This window comes from Lepisosteus platostomus, chromosome 9, assembly GCF_059453375.1.
Source record: "Lepisosteus platostomus isolate fLepPlt1 chromosome 9, fLepPlt1.hap1, whole genome shotgun sequence".
Lineage (NCBI taxonomy): Eukaryota > Metazoa > Chordata > Actinopteri > Semionotiformes > Lepisosteidae > Lepisosteus > Lepisosteus platostomus.
In genome coordinates, this window is record NC_142619.1 from 38,347,840 (window position 1) to 38,367,224 (window position 19,385).

Consider the following 19,385-nt stretch of genomic DNA (forward strand, 5'->3'; position numbering starts at 1 on the left):
GGGAACAGTAGCTGCCCATTACATGTAAAACTAGGTCATGTTTCTGTTCTGATTCCATCTTCTCATTCCTCAGAATTCACATGGGCACTTACAGTATGTAAACATTATTGCTACAATGTTAAAATGGGTTTGTTTGCTGTGTTTTTAAATAAACGATCATTGTTAAATCGATCATCAAATAAACGTGTCTTGTTTTTATATCTAGAGCTGTGTTTCTTAAATATCAGTACAAATGTTGTTTCAAACTTGCTTGAAATTTAATGTTTGACATCCTCTTAAACTGCTTTCCATGACTCTTTTGCAAATGTGCACGTTAGTCTAAATGGGTTAACTAACTGCATAAATACTAATACATTAATAATTAACCCAAGATGCATATCACATAAATATAGTTCCTATATTTGCATTCACATAATAACACATAAGTGCATTTTATCTTAAATTTTACCTGCTGCATGTTTTTAACACCTTGCAATTAATTGCTTTTTTCACATTGAGTTACATCTTCTAAATAAGTCCAAGAACTGCAGTATCTCCAAGCCTAATTTGCAATTTGATGATAACACCTTATACAAAGCCTGAAGCAGCTTCCAGGAGACCTGCTGACGTACTGTACATGTTTCAAACCACTTACAACAACCATTTAAACCAAATGTATGTTTCTTTGGTTTTTATTATTTTACATGTAGAGATTTAAATAAAATAATTTGCTCAAAATAACATTTCTGTCACGCCCCCCGCACTCTCCCTCGCTAACGCTGTTACATTCCCAAACCCACTGTTTCACGATCTCATTTCTAACAGAACCCATCACATTCTCATATTCACCAGATTCCACAGATTCTCACTCCCAGACCAATTATCCAACCACGTCCCTCTCCCTCAATATCTGAAGTTCCCTCATGCACCAACCCATGCTCACTATCGAGAAGCCTCCCGTAGAATTCTCATGTGCTTTCAGACCTTCCTGACTGATCTCCCGGTTGCTGATCTTTACTCCTGCCTTTTTCGACCACGCTTTTTGGATATCGTTGTTCGTATTGTCTTTATTGGATTTCCCTGGTTACCGGACTCATTATTATAATATCAATTTAAAAAAAAAAGATATTTATGCAAAAAATATATAAATATCTTGGAGGTTTGGTGAAAAGTTTGAGAATTAGAAATGATGTGGATGGACACTGACATGAAAACCAGACAGCAGTTGTTTTTTTTTTTAAAAAAAGGGGTTTATTGTGTCTTATTACTAAATCCTCATCCCCACCCCTCCCTTGTACCCAGTGACCCTCATAAAAATAGTTACAGGTTAAATATTGTAACAAATCATTGTTTTAAAAGGTGTCGGATTAAAACGTGTTTGAACACCAAAACATGATTGAAGAAAAAGACAATACAAAATTCTGAAGGTCTCGTTGAGCTTTTGGCTGTTAGGAGCATTATTAGAACACATGATCATGTTATTTAAAGTCTCAGGTGCAAAGACATCATCTTGTGTGAAATAAGGTACAGTACATCAGAAGTCAAACTGATGAATTCAGTTTTTAGTACTTGTTCTGTGCCATTGCAACAATGGTTATTTTGTTCTAAAACACACCATTAGATATTAATAACTGTTACTTGTTTATGCTAAACATATTGTACAGTATTTACATTTTGAGTTAGTGTGCTAACAGTCTGCTAGCACCATAGTGCTTAAGTATTAAATCCCAGCAATAGGTAGTCTGTCTCCCTTTGCTGTATTTGCTGGAATGATTGGTGCTGTCTAATACTGGCCTCCAGTCAACAGGTGAAGCACTTTGGTGTTTGAAAACAACTGAGAGAAGTCTAGCGGCTCACAAAGGTGAAGCCGACAGTTCCAGTGGGACCTGGGAAGGAGACTGGCAAAGTTTGTGATGGAATGTAAACAGAAGCAAAGTGCTGTGCAGCCATCATAAGTCATCACCGTCGTCCGTGCTGAAGCTGCTCCGCCGGCTGCTCCCCTTTGATGCCACAGGGGACGTGGCTGACAGGAGGGGGTCGGTCCCGAATGGTGACAAGGGGTCATCCATGAGTATCTCATCCAGCCGGTGCTCCTCTTTGAGTGTGGCGCTGAAGGAGAAGTCTGTGAAGTGGGAGAGTGGGTCGGAGAAGGTGGTGGAGCCGTCGCCGTGGTCGACGCCTGGCATTGGAGGCCCTGCGGCCTGCTGCACGTACAGGCCATTCAGCTCCTCCTGGTACGGCTGCTGCTGCGGCTGGTGCGGCTGCTTCATGAGGTGGGAGGACAGCTCCACAGCCCCCAGGGATGAAGCCATCGTGGGCAGACCATGAGCACGAGCCTGAATCTCCAACTCCTACACGAACAAAGGAGAAGGGTGTTAGGACTGCTGTTTCTTCCAAACTATCCCTTCAAAGAGTCAGCAGTATTGTTCTGTTTTCTGTTGCTTTTCTTGAATAGTGAATGAATCACTTTGCAAATCCGGTACAAGTACATACTCATATACTGTACCTTACAAGTATCAATCAAAGCAAAGCATGCCCTGAAGGGTGTGCAATAAATACAGCATGGTAGAGTGAATGCAAAATGATCATTAATCAAAATACCGTGGGTCACAAAAAAAGGTTTTCACATTAACAAGTAAGCCTTTAAATACTGTTTTTGGAATTGTTGCATGACATTGTTAGACAACCCACTTAAAAATATTGTTGCATGACACTGCTAAGACAACCCATTTACAAAAGTCCCATGGTACTTTTCAAACTCCCATGGCACTTATTAACCTTTACAGTAGTGCAATCAGTTGGACTGGGCTATTTTAAACAGTACCAGGGCATATAATACTGTGGGGTATATTAAACCATTAACATTGTTCACCTGCTCAAAATGGCTTGGAGATCTGAGCCTCTAATTTATTTTCTACTACATTTTTTGCTGTTTTCTACTGAAGGACTGTGTAGCTGCTCTAGATATCATATTCAGATATATATTTCATAATGCTTTAGCCATAATAAGATGAATATGAAAAGGTAATAAAAGACTAATATTGTCTATTATTCTTGGTTCTGTAACATGTAATTACTTTTCCTAATCAATGAGATCTTGGCATAGCCTCTGAAGTCTATAGACAGTTTTTACTGATTTTAGATTATATATAATAAAATGAAGTGTCTCTTAACTTGCTTCAGTTTTAGACTGACTGTCATAAATGTAGAATGTTTTTACTATAGTCTTCAATTTTTCTATTTCATAACTCAACTTTATCTTATTAATTCTCCAAAAGGTAACTGGGTATTTTATTTTTACACTAAAGAGGTGATAATTCCCCCCATTCCCCCCCCCAAAAAACAACAAAATACATGTTGTATTTTTAAGACAACCACATTTTTGTTTATACAGTCAATGAGAAAGCCTAAGGATAAATTATATGTTGCATTTGCTGATAAGTTTAAACTAAAATGAGGGAATTGCATGCCTTGCCAGTCTATAGAGTAATTAATTTTACACTTAATTGCGATGTCTCAGTGGGTGATGAGTTCTGTAATGCCTTTGGTGCATCTTCTACAAATATGTCAATAACCGTTACATTTTAATGCATAATTTTAAAAATGGAGCAGCATTACTCTTCGATACTATTAGGCCACATAATCTAATCCAAACCTAATTCCTCTTCTGACAGAGCTGTAGCTGGTATTTATTAATCAGGTAATTACTGCTATGCGGCATAGTTCAAAGCAAAAAGGGAAATGTGCTTACAAAACATCAATAATGAGTCTTAGTTTTCTGTCAAGCTCAAACTCTTTAATGTTGCGGCTTTGGAGTGGCTTACACAGACCTGAATTCGCAGCAGAAGCCTCCTGTTGGCCTGCTCCAGTTTCTTCTGCCTGTTCTCCAGCTCCCTCGCATGCTGCTGCTCTTTCTGAAGCCATTTAATGTACTCCACTGATGCTTTTAAAATAGTTCCTTTGTTCCAGCGCATATCACTGCAGGATGTAAAGATAACCTTTTCACAAATGTGCACATCAGCAGAATTTTTAAAAACTTACAAAGGCCTTTTATATTAATAAGAAATGATGATTTACATGACCATTATTCATTCTCGGACATTATTGCTTCTGAATGGGAATTTTAATAGAATAGTTAAGTATATCTGCAGAAAGTCAATTCTGGAGCCCTTGTATGGTAAAATTAATCCCAGAATGAAAATTGGTGTCAGAAGAAGTAAAAAAATGGGACTTTGGAAGGGAAGCAATATACAGCGTATTTCTGATACCATTACTTCTTTAAGAAATGAGCAGTTGTAAGAATGTCCTTTCTCTCAGAATAAGACGTTTGTCTGATCACAGCTAATAATCTCTTTTATCATGTGCTAATAGCATGGCTGAATCAGTAACCTTCTGTTTAATTTTTATCAAAAGTTCAATTGCATTGCAGGACTGATTTCAATTTTGGCTAAGAATTGCATTAGTGGACTCTTTGTGCATAAACTTTTACTCAAATGTTTGACTTTTTATTTAACTTCTCTTTATACTGTGTGTATAGTATTCATTAGGCTTTAAATATTGCAATGCTAATAGGTACAGTTTCTAGATAAGACACTGCCTTTTGACATCAAAGTAAAAACTTCTTCATCACATACTGTGTAGTGCATTTCGTTGAACATTTTATCACAAAGACAGACGAATGCCTTGAACAATAATGGTTTGAAAAAAGTATCTACGCCTTTTTCCCATTTTAATTTCAAGTAATTTCATTAAATATTATGGTTTTATGTAATAGGTCCCCAAAAATATATTCAGATTTTTTTTGCTTGATTTTTCTAACAGTGCCTGCAATTGTACCTCATTAATTGTGCTTTTTTGCCATGCAGATTAAATAGAGGTCTATGTAAGGTAAATAAGATCTGAACCAAGGCCTCCAAAACTCAAGAACTCTAATATCTGGGTATAAAACTGCCAACAAACATTTACCATTGACCCTGAACTTGACAGAACCCATTTTCTTTGACAGAAGCTTCTTGTTTCTAGCACTAGAAACCTGCCATCAAGGACTGGACTTTCACGATACAACACTAGCAGGTTGACGACTCCCAAGTCTCTAAAGGCTGAACATTTCCAACTGCAGATTAAGAACCACACCTTTTTTTAGTCATCATTTCTTAAGAGATCTTGAACTTTGTGTAACCCTTAAATGGTCATATAGTACATTTAGTGTTAGATGCATGCATTGAAGTTAAAAATATTTTAGATCTGGATACGTACGGGTCATTAGACTTTGGAATTAGTGTACCAAGTTCCTTTATTCTGTAGTTTATGTTGTATCTTCGTCTTCTTTCAACTGGTGGAAGAGTAAAACATTTTAGACGAGATTTAGATGTCTGCCTTATCCTTTTGGGCATATTTTGATATATTTCCAGAGCTTTCAATCACTGCTCTGTTAAGAAAGAAAAATAATATCCTTCGACTTTTTTGCCAGCTTGCCCTTAGCAACAATCTGTGACAGACAGTAATACCATTGGAATACAGCTCTTGAAAGAAGAATAAGTTTCTCTTATTGGCTAAAGAAAACAAGTCTCTCACTGACTAGTGACAAGGCTTCTTCTTTGATTTTGAAAAATGAAAAATTCAATTTCATTTATCAGTCCAGACTTTATTTGAGGTACTAAATCAAAATCTGATGTTAATTTTTTGCCCATGTTTGCACGATATACATTACTGCTAATGAACTGATTGAGTTTTAAAAATAAAATGGCTAAAAGCAATGATATTTTCACATTTTTAAGTACATTGACATTTCATTTGCAACAGAGTTCATCTCAACTTACTTAAATTGTGATTATCTTTCTTCTGTCGCTCTTTGGCAAGAGCACGAGTGTCGTGTTCTGTAAAAAACAATGATAGATACATTAATAAATTATTCACAGAATATATAGAAACTAAGGTAACTGAATGAATGAATGCCCATAGTTGTGTCTCAGAATGTGCTGTTTTCAGTACTGGGTAACTCAGTTCTGAAAAACAGCTTTTTTCTTGACAATAGCGCACATGTGCTTGACATTTTCACTCTGAAGCTAAAGATCGTTGGGTTCTTTGCCCTCTAGGGTTTGTACAGTAAAGCCTCTGAAACCCTGTTTCATATGTTTCTCAAGTTGCATGCCCTCTGATATGAAATGATTAACAATTCTTTACATTCATTCAGCACTTGTCTCTAATACACATTCTTCTATATTATAACTACTAGGGACCTTAGATTGAATTTATCAATTCATTTGTGTTAATTTAATAAGGTCACTTAACCTCTCTAAGAATCCATTGTCCAGTTGCACACAATAAAAACAGGAAGTTATTTACTTTCACTTGGTGAAGTGAAAAGTTTTGGAGACATCTTTTTATTTCTAAAATAAGGGAGAATGGGAAACAAATGCCATACCCCTTGGTGAAACAACCACAAACATATAACTTCTAACCAAATTTTTATTGTCACACCCTTCCCAGAATGATTGAAGATCTAAAATGATCTGCCTAGACTGATACTGTAATTACTTCACGAGGAAAGCAGTTATAGGTTAACAGTTACACCACTTTGATGATAATGGGAACTGAGCCATTGACAAATAGGAATAAAAAAGGAGAAACATAAAAACTCTTCAGTTTTACATAAGAATGAAAGTAAAGGTACCAATAAAGTTGCAAATGTACCCATGTAGCTCATTTTATTACTTTTTACTAATTGATCCAAGGTGGATCTTTTCCAACTCTTCCTTGAAAGAAGCTATTGTATAATCTTCAACGAAGCATCTAGGTATTTTGTTCTGTATGACCACAACCCAATTTGTAACAAAGTGTCTCCTGTTTTCATTTTTGATTATGCTTCCCTGTAATTTCCTCATGATTCATGTTTCATCGTTGAATTGCTTTCCTTTTTATTTCTGCCCTAAAATGACTAGAATATTTAAACCATGTTTCGAGATAAACACCTAAGTCTTTTTAATACTGTATGTATCACCTTGTAGCTCTGTGGCTCCCATCTTGTTCCTGAACTGATTTAAAGTAATCCAAATCCCGAAAGACACTAACAAAGGCAGTGCTAGGAATTTCAAAAACAACAGTGAAACACAAATCAGAGGAACCTAATGAGAAGTGCATTTAAAACTGAGAACAGGGTGCACTTCTTTACACAAAGGGTTGTAGAAGTTTAGACCAAGCTACAAGGTCCTGGTGTCAAAGCAGATACCCTGGCTTCTGTCAGAAACTGTCAAGATACAAACCACTTAGTTATTTAAAATAAAATGAGTAGGATGGGTCAAATGGCTCATGTTCCAACATTCTTAATGTTCTAATATTTTTCTTGAGATATATATTCTTAATCTCATTATATTTAAACCACCTAATTTTTATTTTTCTGCAAAGAAATATTATCTTGCAGAAATCTGAATCAAGAATTTTATCTGCAAACTTAAAATTAAAAGATTTCAAAATCTTCGTTATTTCAGTCATCTTTGTCTTTCATTGTGGATGTACTGTATATAATGACCTACATACAGCTACTGTTATGTCATATTCTCAAAAAGGTATTTGCCCATCATATTCTCATCTTTTCTAAAATACCCTATTAAAGTGTGTGCAACAATATGTTCTATTTAACAAGTAGATACATATTCCCTTTTTAGAATTCAAATGAAATATGCATTCAAATTGTTTTTACAGGTACAGTGTTGTAAATATGTTGAACAGTTACAGGTCTTTCCAGTTAGTAAGATTTCACATTTACAAAAGTACAGAGGCCTGTCAAAACAGTCATTAACACAGCTGGTTATAAAAGAGAGACCCTACAAGAGGTGGTACATAACCAGGCAAAAACACTGTGGAAGATAACAGCACTAGGCAAGTAAACAATCCTGTGTTACACTGTTCTGAAGATGGGTTTTCAGAGGTTTTTTTAAAAAAAAATGTTTTTTTTTTTCAAATAAATCACTATTCAGCTGTATGTTATGTGTTGTTTTTTTATACTGTATCCTAATTTCCCTATAATTACAGTATTTCAAATGTCCGATGAACGTCCTCTCTAAAAGGGTAGAAATTTTGCAGTCATGGTATTTTTCAAATTATGGTTTTAAATAATGTGTGCTGCATTTCATACCTGTGACTTCCCTTTTTACACTGAGGTTTGTGGGACATGAACCAGATGTCATTCCAAGATTAGTTGCTGTCATACCTTGCTCTCCAGTGTACACATCCAAAATATTGCTGTTCAGCGGCATCTTGTCAAAATAAAAGAGAAAAGTACCATTAGGATAAATGAATCCACCAGAACAATTCAGTCACTCGTTGTCATTGAACTGCAATATGTTTTTATAATTCCATGCTACATAATACATGTGTATATAGCAATAATGTTTTTCAGGTGTTTAAGTTAATTTAACAAATACAGAGATAAACAGTTTGTTGCTCAGATTTTATTTACCTACAATCGAGTACAGCAACAAAGGCAAATGTTCATGAAGCAACTGCATTGGGTTTGTACCAAAGCTGTGGTTTTAAAATACTTTTATTTAATTCTCAGAAAAGTAGCCTTTGCCTTATCTCTTGTTATCGATAATAAGTGTTGCTAACTTTCCTGAAGGAGTCCTTAAAATTATTCTACCTTTCCTTGCAATTTAACAGTAGTGAATGGGATTTTGTATATAGAACTACTGCAAGAGGAATGCTGTAGAAACTGTTGTTATATAGGCTGCTATTTTCAATTTTGAAAACGAGCAATCATTTTGCAATACAAAAACAATGAATAAAGCTTTACGTCATTTAGCAAACCAATGTATATTGTCAATACAGTATATTTACTAACACATGTAGCTTTTTATGAGTTGCACAAGTGCTTCCAAGGCAATTAGTCCAAAACCAATCTCATATTCTCATTCTGTGCCAATCTTGCCTCCTTTTGGGTTTCTCTGGGCACTAGGCTACTGTTCAATCTTATTGATCTCTCCCTCCTGGCAACTTGATAAAAGTCCATTCTAAATACTCAGAGATGAACTCTGGTCTCTCATGCTGGAAGTTAAAGTAGACAATTCAAAAAAGTGCTACCCAAACTTAAAAAAACAGGACAAAGTAGACACTTCAAATAGCTTTCCTCCGTGGTGAAGTGAAAATGTTTCTCATAACATTTTTAGGACATTTACTATAAACAGTGCAGCCTTGCCACACTCAAAATAGTGTAATTTTGTGTGAAATCTACCTGATTTTGGCTTGACCATCCCAAATATTCTTGACATTTAGTGCATGCTCAGTATTAGAACTGTGGAGAAGGATTTGAGGCAAAATTTCACAGTAATATCTCAAACAGTTTTTGTGATATAGTCATTTAAATTTGCAATTTTTTTATCTATTCAGGCATCCTTGAAGACATTCTAATTTATAATCTACATATGCTGCAGACACAGTCTTAAAGCTATTTGCATACCCCAACTGATTAATTGTTTCTTTGGAATTGAAGAATATTAATCTTTTATATTTTAATATAATAGTAAGAATATGAATAGGACATTACAATAATAAATCCCTAAGAAACAAAAGGCTAGACTCAGTTTTTCAGGTACAGACATAGCCAGTATAGATACAATTTCTCAATATTTCTCAAATGGAAAATAAATTCTTGACAATATTCTGCAAAGGTCAATGCAGGTTTGAAGATCACACCCATCTTTTTATATTTTGGACAGAAATTCACGCACAGTGTCATAAGCAGACAACATCCCAAAACTGGTTTTGCATAACTGATGGGATAATCCCAAAAACATGAAAATGAAAAGGAATTTGTGTCATCGAAGTTTTTATATCAGAAATGCAATCCGAGAATAATAAAGCATCTACCTGTTGTACCTTAAGAATGCAAGGTGTGTCTCATACAAAAAGAAATGGCAGTGCAGTTCAGGAATGGGCAGTGCAAAATGAGAAAGATTACAACCAGCAATGTCAGGCACACAAGGAGGCCATGCTGTACAGCTATGTGAAGCAGTGAGAGGGCCAATTAATGGTGGAAAAGAACTACCTAGGATAATTTTGATTATTATCATATAAAATATCTGTATCTTGCCAAACTAGTTGTATACTTTATATAGCAAGGCACTGTACCATGGAGCAAGGCAAGTACAGGAGACTGGCTAGAGTTTTAACAGGTACTAAGGTATTGAACGGCAGCACCTCATCTTCCACATCATCAGCAACAGAGAAGAAATACATAAGTGAAGAAACAACAGAACTGGTAAAACGAATGTGTTTGACTGATTGCCAGTTGGGAAAGCTTACAGACTGTAAAGGCATGAAAAAAGCAACAGAAAACTTCTGAAGTGCAAAAGAAAGTTCACATCTTTGAAAGACCATATAGAAAAACAACTGTTGCTAATTCCCTGAGAAAAGTCCCTAGGGTACAGAGAATGAAAAATGCTATCTGGACTTTGATATCATTTCCAAAATGAACAATAAAGTGGGACCATACGTTTTCTGTACATACAGAACAGTTTTCTGTACTACAGTGAATAAAAATGCTTCTGAAAGTCAGAATTAAGACCATCCTCCATCTGCGCTCTCTGTAATCACTTAAATCCATTCGCATCTGTGTTCTAAGACAAGTTGACATGGCAAAATGATGATGTATTGTATTGTATGGCTAATTAAAATTAATTGAACCAGCGAAGCATCATATAATTTCAGAAAGCCCACAGGGAATGTTTCAGTATCAGTCTCCACTCCACTTTGCTCTTTTTGAGATTATGGTTAACAAAATCTGCTTTAAACTGTCACACCTCTGGTGGACTTAGTCAAAGGCTGTAAAGAACCTGCTTCTGCAAAAGAAATGCATTTAGTCTCTAGGATTACAAGGATTTAGATACATTAAGCACATTCCCAACTAAAGAATTTGTTTTGTTCTTTCAGCAGTTCAAGGTGATACAAGACTTTAGCCATCAGCTTCACTGAAAAGTAGCTACTATAGAGGTTAATTATAATAATAACACTGAAGAAAAATTAAAATTACACATCCAATTCAGGGTCACCAGGGAGCCAGAGCCTATGCTGGATAAGGGAGCAAGTCAGGGTACACTCTGGATGGGACACCGATCCATTGCAGGGCACACACAGCTATACAGTATATAATGTAACTGAACAAATACAGAGTAATTTGCAGTGATTAAGATGCAGGCACAACCAAAAGAGTTGTGTCAAGAACAAATACAGCTCAGATTGTAATAATGGGGTAGCTTTAGAATGTAGAAATTTTACCCTGAGTTGTTGATATCACTGGTTATGCATACAGTATTACAGTTCTGTACTTCTTAAATCTTTTAGGTCTCATGTATCACAAAAACCTAAATGTAAACATATAAAACATGAAGATTGCTTTCTCATTTTACTTGGCTTGTCGTGCATCATATTTGAGCAGAGGTTTTGCCCATTTCTAAAGTATGCGTTTTTGTTTAAATAAACAGTTATATGAATTGTTATCTCATTAATTGCAGCCCATTTTGTCGTTAGCTGAGAAATTATAAACAGATAAGTGTAATCTGACACTAGTTTGCTTACCGGCTTTTTTTTCAGAGATGTAATAATGTCCAAAAAATGAATTGTTTTGCTTTCCTTCTTCATCCTGTCTTGCTTGGTCAAAGCTGGCTAACCCGTATTAGTCAAGTGAAAATGTGCTGAGCTTTAGCTCTAGTGAGGAGTTGACCTTTGACTCCTTCCTGGTCTTTAAACCTAATCTGATCTGGATAGAAGCTCACAAAAGGGTATCGCTGAAATGACCAATGAAGGTGTTAATATTTACCAATCCATCCTATACAAACTCTTTCCTTAACTGTACAATCAGATTTTTACCCCCAAAAAAATGTAAAAATTGCAAAAAGCATTTTTAGCTGATATGTGCAGTCCAGGGATACACCATATACTTACAAATACCATACATAGTGCCTTAAATTAAAATCTGTTTTTTTCAGTGTTGTAATCTAAAAACAAGAGTACAACACTGAAAGGTATAGGCAATGAAAGACAGAAATCTGCCAATTCTACTTGGTAACTTGACTATTAATATTAATATAAGTTACTTTTTAGTATTCAAATCAGGATGATCAATGTATCATTTCTTGAAAGAAGACTTTTTTTGCTGTCTGAAGCAACAAATATTTACAGTAGATGCTTTCTGTGGCTAAATTTTAATTTGTTATATATTTTTGGGACCTTAAGACATAATAAAACAGAGTCATCTGAGCTTTTCAGTATACAACAAGTAGACAAACTACAATAGGGAGAATAGAAAATGCAAAGGCACCCTTGTTATTTACTAAGAGGGTGGATAGGAAGAAATGAAGTAAGGAGGTTTTTAAACAAAAAGGGAAAGTTGAGCCATCTCTGCTTTGGCTTTGGCCATGAGGAGTCTGCTTACAGAAAAAGCAGGTTAAAAACATTTAAAATAAAATTACGCTGTACAGATCCTTTTCTTAATTTCAGTTGTTTGAGTAATGAATTGCCCAATTAAACACTTGCAATATTCATCATCCCCGAATCAATGTGCTGTCAAGTCCTACATCAGAATCAACAAGATATCATCACAAATGAGCCTTCTGTCCCACAGTACTTTGCCTCCTCTCATTTGCAAACTGATAACCCTAATGATAACCGTTTGATTTGTTTTACTAAAGTACAGTAGCAGAAGTGTAAAGAACTCACTTGTCATTGATATTCAGTTTTTATATCTTTATTTTTGGGATGGTACTGTAAGTAACAGTTCTCTCATACTGTTATTATATTTCTATGTTAATGCAAAACTGAAATAATCTAAAATGCAATGATTCTAATTTTTTAGGTTTGCATAGTTTGTGATAGAAAGACAATCGGTCTTTGCTTGTTTCAGCTAAGTTGTTTAAAGTAAAAATAAAATGTATGAATGTTATGGCCTCATTATCAGAGTAATTCTTTGTCTTCCTCAGTGCTTAGTAGCACATATCTTGTCATATCTTGTCAAACTGTAAAACGTCTTTTAGACTTTTGTGACATAATAGTTTGAGTCCTGCTGGCACTATGGCCCTCAACGTGAACATTGCTTTTATTTTTCTGCACAATAGCTTCTTACGAGAACGATACGATTCTTCTAAACATCTGCTACTGCTGTTTGGGAACTAAGTAGGTTTATTTATTCCTTTTGTGGGGTGTGACACATTCAAATATGAGGAATAATGAATTTGCTGTACTTACAGTGTTTGGCATTATGATGTTAGGTTCCATGCATCCCAAGCCCTCATCATTGAAACTGGATTCAAGGCTAATTAAGTCATCAATAACTTCATCCATTGGAAACTAAAAGGAAAAAAATAATTATCAGTGTATTGTTAACAATAAAATGTCTTGCCCTTCCTTTCTAAAATGTATTCACTTATAGAAACTAATTGAACGACAAACATTTCTTTATCCAACTTGAAAAAAGATGAATGCTGAAATGCCTGTTATCAAACAGTTTCTCGAGGGGTTTCAGATTTGGATATTTGAAGTTATTGATGAACAAACAAAACAAAGAAACAGACATTTAACTTGGGAACTAAACTGATTTGAGCATTTGGGAGTTATACCTCATTGTCATGACTGGCTGTGAGGGTCAGCAATGTGACTGGGCTCTCCGGTGTGCTGTTGTCATTTATCGGCGGCAGGTGGCCATTTCTCATCACCGCAGACAGCGGCTGTCCAGGGTGTGCATGGGAGACCGGCTGTCCCTGGCTGGCAAGCTTCGTTCCCAGAGTCACGTACTGCTTCACTTGCTGTCTCTGTGCTTGTTGAATGTGATACTTCGAGTTTTCGAGATGACTTTGAACCTGTAAAAAATACGTTTTTTTTTTTAATTGCTTGGTTTTTCACCAATTTCCAGTAAGTGTGACCTACTGTATCTCTCCACCTTTTAAAAAAGTTCTAAAATAAGTGTGTCCTGAAAGGTTTGTAAGGCGTTGGAAAGATTCATGAAATATCACGCTTATTTGTCCAAATCAATTCTAGAAAGGTAAATAAACTCAACATTTTGTATTTTTGATCCCAATTACCCAGCAAATGTTTTCTAGACTTCTTGCTAACTCTTAAAGCATTATACAGTATGCTTACTAAGTTCAATTTTGCAGCCTTAAACTCTCCAAAGTAATGAAATGAAAAACAAAGTTTGTATTAAACATCAATTAACACCCACATTTGTTGAATTCACACTCCAAAGAACAGAAAATACATTCAAATAATAATGTTCTTTTGTATTTCAGTGCAAAGCAAAAATGCACAGTATTGTATATAACAGTTTTGCAGTGTTGATTTACTAAGCAATAACAGAAAAAAGAAAACTGCGTCTCTCGTGCATTAAAGAAAAAAAATGTTAAATTGTAATAATAATTACAAGAAACCAAATCAAAAGGCTTTATCAACTATCAGTTTTGTTCGTTAATTTTCTGTTCTTGTTCTTCATTTCTAATAGAAAAAATAAAAATAAAAAGATTGTTTAATTCCTTACATTAGGAACTCTGGATCCATCTCTCATCTTGTAGTAACTACAGTCTGTTAGGTGTGGCATTCTTAAACCAAAAATCTTCACTCCAGGACTTAATAATGTGTCTAGCAGGATTCCATCCAATGGCTATCCTCTTGAGTCTGTACTTAGCAAATGCCAATTCAGACTCTCAGCAGGGACTTTATAAACTAACAAGACATCCTAAAAGAGCTAATTGGTTCAAGCTAGGCTATCCCTTGATTGCAAAGCATGATAATTACTTTAAACAGAAAGACACGTTACTTTGTTTTGATCACAACAGGATATCACTTTGCATATATCACAAATTTAACAGGACAGCCCTATTTGGTGTTCCTGGGGCAGCCAATCACTGACTTTCTTTTCAGTGGTCTTCCTTCAGGGGGCTAAACATAAATACTGCTTGTTCTCTGTGGTTTTTAAATAACTCTGCTGCCATTTTTACCACTGCCTTCACTAGTCCATTGTCTTATGTCTATTTCCAAAGACAAACTGTCATGAACTGGGCTTCACAAACAGCTCTAATCTAATTATGTGCTGCACTAAAATACAGCCCGACTCTAATTATATATTTTTTTCTTATCTATAAATTTTCCATGTCATTAATGTGCTAAAATTTATTTCAACAAAACAGTCACGATTTTGGCAACATAAAAAAATCCCCAAACTAATTGTAACAGTACAGAAAAATCAGTTGTAATTGTGATTAATAATTTCACCAAAAGCTCAATGTAGTTTACAAAAAATAATCTCTACTATATAATGAAGTATCAATAGTGAGAAGCATTTCATTATGTAATGGTTTTTAATTGATATACAATATGTAACAGTCAGATCAGATAGGTTTGCTATCATTGTCAAATGGAAAGTGAAGTATAAAAGTGTTTAAACTTTTATTAAGACTCAACTTTATACATGCTACCTATTATAACCATTTTTCAGAAAGAAAAAGGAAAGGCATTCTGGCATTTTTACACGCTTTAACAGAATTGTACTTTGGTTCTGGCCAAATCTAAAGTCAAATCCTCAAGACAAACTCTAAAGTCTTTGATAGATTTTGTCTAGGTCTATAATTTCCATAACAAGTTTGTTTCCTCTAAATAATGTAGGAAGCACAGTTATTAAACAATTATTCAATGTTCAACTGAAGTTGTTCATAAAAGAACAATGGTCCTTAATATGTTAATCTGTTCTGAAGGCAATTCCAATAGACATCATCTTAAAACATATTAAGTAACTCAGTACTTCAGCCAAATCCTAATTAATGCGACATAGAGAAGAGATGAAAGTTTATCCGGGGTGACTCGCCTGGCTGAGGGAACAGGAGTACTGTATGTCATGAGGATGAGGCTGACAGGCCACCCCCCGAACCTCAACATGAGGAATGAGCTAGGGCGCTGCTACAAGGGTGAAGATGGGGTAAAGGTATGAGAGAAGTGCAAAGGGGGTGCTCAGCAGTGAGACGTTTGTGCATAGGAAAGCAAACATAGGCAAGATTAGAGTTGTTCTCCTTCCAAACGTCTGTATTAAAACATCATTTCTGGAAATAAAAGTAAGAGGTCCAACAGCAAACAGTCTGAATTCATTTCAATGGTGATATTATTCTATTAACGACAGCATAAGACATCTCATACAATTACCCATATGCTTATTCTACACCCACCAGTTTTTGTTAAAAACTTTTTGTACTCTAGAGTACTCTTCAAACTTTGTTTTATGTTCTATCAAAAAACTTTGCATAAATAAAATATATAACATCTGTATTAATCATAATTTGTTTTCTAACATCACATTTTTCATAAATAACTCATAGTTACCTATTATAAGGGTACATAGAATGTGATATATTGTATACTACATACAGTATTACATGTATAGAATTAACTACATCATAGGTTTCATAAACATTTTTTCAGAGCCTAGGGGTTCATTTCCAAAGTTATTTGGAGTTTTGGGACTATCAGTTATCTTAACAAATCTGCCCAATTAAATTAAAAGTCTTCAATTGTAAAGCAAGAGCAGAAATTTTGTTGTTTTCACATTTAGGCAAATAGGATGGTGGTGGAAAGTCTAAATCACTAAAATGATTTTTGGACCTGTCACAACTTATCATGAGATAAAGTCTTTAAGCTCTGGGCGTGCGTTAAAAAAGTCAAAGGTTTTATGTATCATTGGTCTGTTGGTCTTTATAAACCTTCAACTAACCTAAGTATTTCAAAAGTGTATTGAAATAAAATCTTAAAATATCTTAAACATTCTAGATATTTTTGGGTGAATTGGGACCTTGATTCATTTTTAATCATTTTAATTTAGTACATAAATTATAATGTGGATTGTGCAAATGCCAATTTAATGGACAAAAAGGAATGGATAATGAGTTGTATGTGCTCTACATTTGACTTTTGGAATGCAATCTCAATAGTAAAGAAGCTCTTTTGATGAAAATGTTCTTCTTAACTATTTTCTAACATTTGATATCCAGCTGCACTCAATACTTATCAGTTTCAATTTGTTTTGATCCATTTAATTCCAACTTATCTCATTTAGTATAAGCAACCAGAATAAAAAAAAAAATCTTCTTCTGGCATTCCAAGAGGCTTGTCCAGGAAAATACTCCACCACATGATTGTTAAGAACTGGCATTCTGTGCCAGTCACAGATTATATCATTGAACCCTGGTGAACTGTGTTATTTCAATTGTTGACAACAATAAACCTCAGAAGAAATTAGTGATGGCATCTTTGGCTCAGTATTATTCCCTCCAAAATATTCATTTGTTGTGAAGACATTTGTTAAAATAAAATTATTTCTCTTTCAGAAGTGATAGTCAAAGCAAAAAACTTCAGAATAGCAATCTTTTTGCAAATCAGCCAGGCAAGGTTTCCTGATGTACTGTACAACAGACCATGAAAAAAGCTGTCAACAGAACCTCATTATTCCAAAACACCTTAAGACAGTTTAGAAATTTAGAAATTTAAAAGTGTAAAGTTGATCACACACTCATTTAAAGAGACTAAAACTGCAATATATAGGTGAGGCAAGAGTAACAACATGATTTTCTTACAGACAGCACAGTATAGTCTAAGAATGGTACCAGTTCCCCAGTGATTCCTTTCTCTTAGTATAAAGATAGGTAATTAAGGGAACCTTTCAGTGTTTCCTATGTGGAATATTTCAACCAGCTTGATAAAAACAATTCTCATGTTTCTTGATCCCAGGTTTTAGTATTTCTTACAAGGGACAGGTAGAAATCACTGATAACATCGCTGCTTGGACTACAGTAGGTTTGCACAAAGTAACATGAGAATACTTGGAAAAATTAAAATAATGTACACTAAAATAATTGACATAATGAAAGTATATTATTTTTAGCTGCATTGATGTCCCACAGCAAACAAGTAATGATATTAATAAAAGAAAAGATTATTTGCTTTGTTATACATAATTTCTTTACTGTTAAACTCAATTTTGAAACTAGTGCAGTCCAAAATGTTTACAGCAGGTATTTTGGAAGCCCCTACAATCACCTACTGTATTACAATAACAAGAAGGAGTCAGGTTCTCCAGGAAATCTTTATCATACAACAGGGTAAGTTAGTTATAAGTTATTTATTTCCCAGTGAATCATTTTTACAACTACAGTTTATCTTGGAATATTGTTTGGAAAAAACAGGGTTGTGTAAGCAGCATAGGGAAAACAAATTGATATTTATTGCTTAATTAACGTATCTTCTGTGTGGAATGGAAGAATCTAAGTTAATATATTGAGATACTGTAGCTTTCTCCATGATGCTTGTCTTTGGCTTACTTTTCTAAAGACTGCAAGCGCAGGAGATATGGTCATTAACCAGTTACTGAACAAATTTAATTTAAGTAATACTTTATTGGGTAATGCATCTTTAACAAAGCCAGGCCTGTCTCTGAAGACACAGGAGTTTTAAAAACAACAGCTAGAAAATGTCTTTTGTTAAATGTGATATATAGACTTTTAAATTGGTGTGACTGTTTTCCATAAAGAACTCTTTGCCTTTGAATAAGAATTCTTCCGTTTTTGTTACCCCCAGATTAGTTATGGCAAGGTTATATATCCGACTGCATGTCAAGGAGATTCAGTAAGGGTCTGTTTTAACATTTGTGCACTTGCTTTGACAATTTAACAGAAAAAGTAACACAGAAACAAACGCTACAATTTGGTTAAAGACAGGTAATTCATAAAAATATACAAAAAATATTTTTTTCCCTGTTGGCCAATTAAAATAAAATGATAGTCTTTTTACCTCATTCATAAAAATGTCATCAGGATAAATGCAGTGACTCTCATGTCATATGGCAAGTTAAAAGTATGGAACACTATTTGGGTCATAAAGGTCTCACAACATACATCACAGGAATTAGAGTTACATGTATTTTTTGACATATTATATTTGATATGTAAATATACCTGTATGACACATGGTATAATATGCACACATTTTGGCCAATCATATTGTTACTATTAAATGGCTTCAAATTTAAACAAATCACATGAAGAGCTTGTATTATTCCATCGAAAGAAAAGTTATTTCACCTGAGAATCTGTGGCAGAGGCAAAAGTATGCACACATGTAAGGCAGCGTGGAATGTAGTAGTGTATAACACATTTAGTAAACCTAAGGAATTATTTCTTTCTTCTACATGGTTAGAAAAATATTCTGCCAACAGAAAAATATGTTGTAGAGCAGTATTCCCCCTCTGAATATATTGACAGAACACATTTCTGCATTTATTTCTCAAACATTGATTTAAAAAGGGTTGTTTTGGGCATATCTTCTATTTTCCAAAGAATGAAAATTAATAAAGAGGAAAGAACAAAGGAAAATCATCTGAACAA

The 19,385-nt window shown here is 34.7% G+C and overlaps 1 protein-coding gene across 7 annotated transcripts in view; it reads right to left on the reverse strand.

Annotated features, from left to right (window-relative positions):
• Nucleotides 1-1,204: 1,204 nt before the first annotated feature.
• tfec (transcription factor EC) overlaps nt 1,205-19,385 on the reverse strand; it is a 72,490-nt gene continuing 54,309 nt past the window's right edge. For 4 of the 7 annotated variants that reach the window (XM_088644900.1, XM_088644904.1, XM_088644907.1 and 1 more), the window contains 7 exons: nt 13,587-13,826; nt 13,216-13,317; nt 8,114-8,234; nt 5,799-5,855; nt 5,236-5,311; nt 3,810-3,957; nt 1,205-2,330 (listed from right to left, as the gene is read on the reverse strand). In XM_088644900.1, the coding sequence (XP_088501026.1) occupies nt 1,929-2,330; nt 3,810-3,957; nt 5,236-5,311; nt 5,799-5,855; nt 8,114-8,234; nt 13,216-13,317; nt 13,587-13,826 (1,146 nt within the window). In that variant the 3' untranslated portion in view covers nt 1,205-1,928. Of the gene's footprint in view, nt 2,331-3,809; nt 3,958-5,235; nt 5,312-5,798; nt 5,856-8,113; nt 8,235-13,215; nt 13,318-13,586; nt 13,827-14,500; nt 16,291-19,385 lie in introns of those variants that run through there. The other 3 variants (XM_088644902.1, XM_088644905.1, XM_088644901.1) reach the window with 3 other exon arrangements.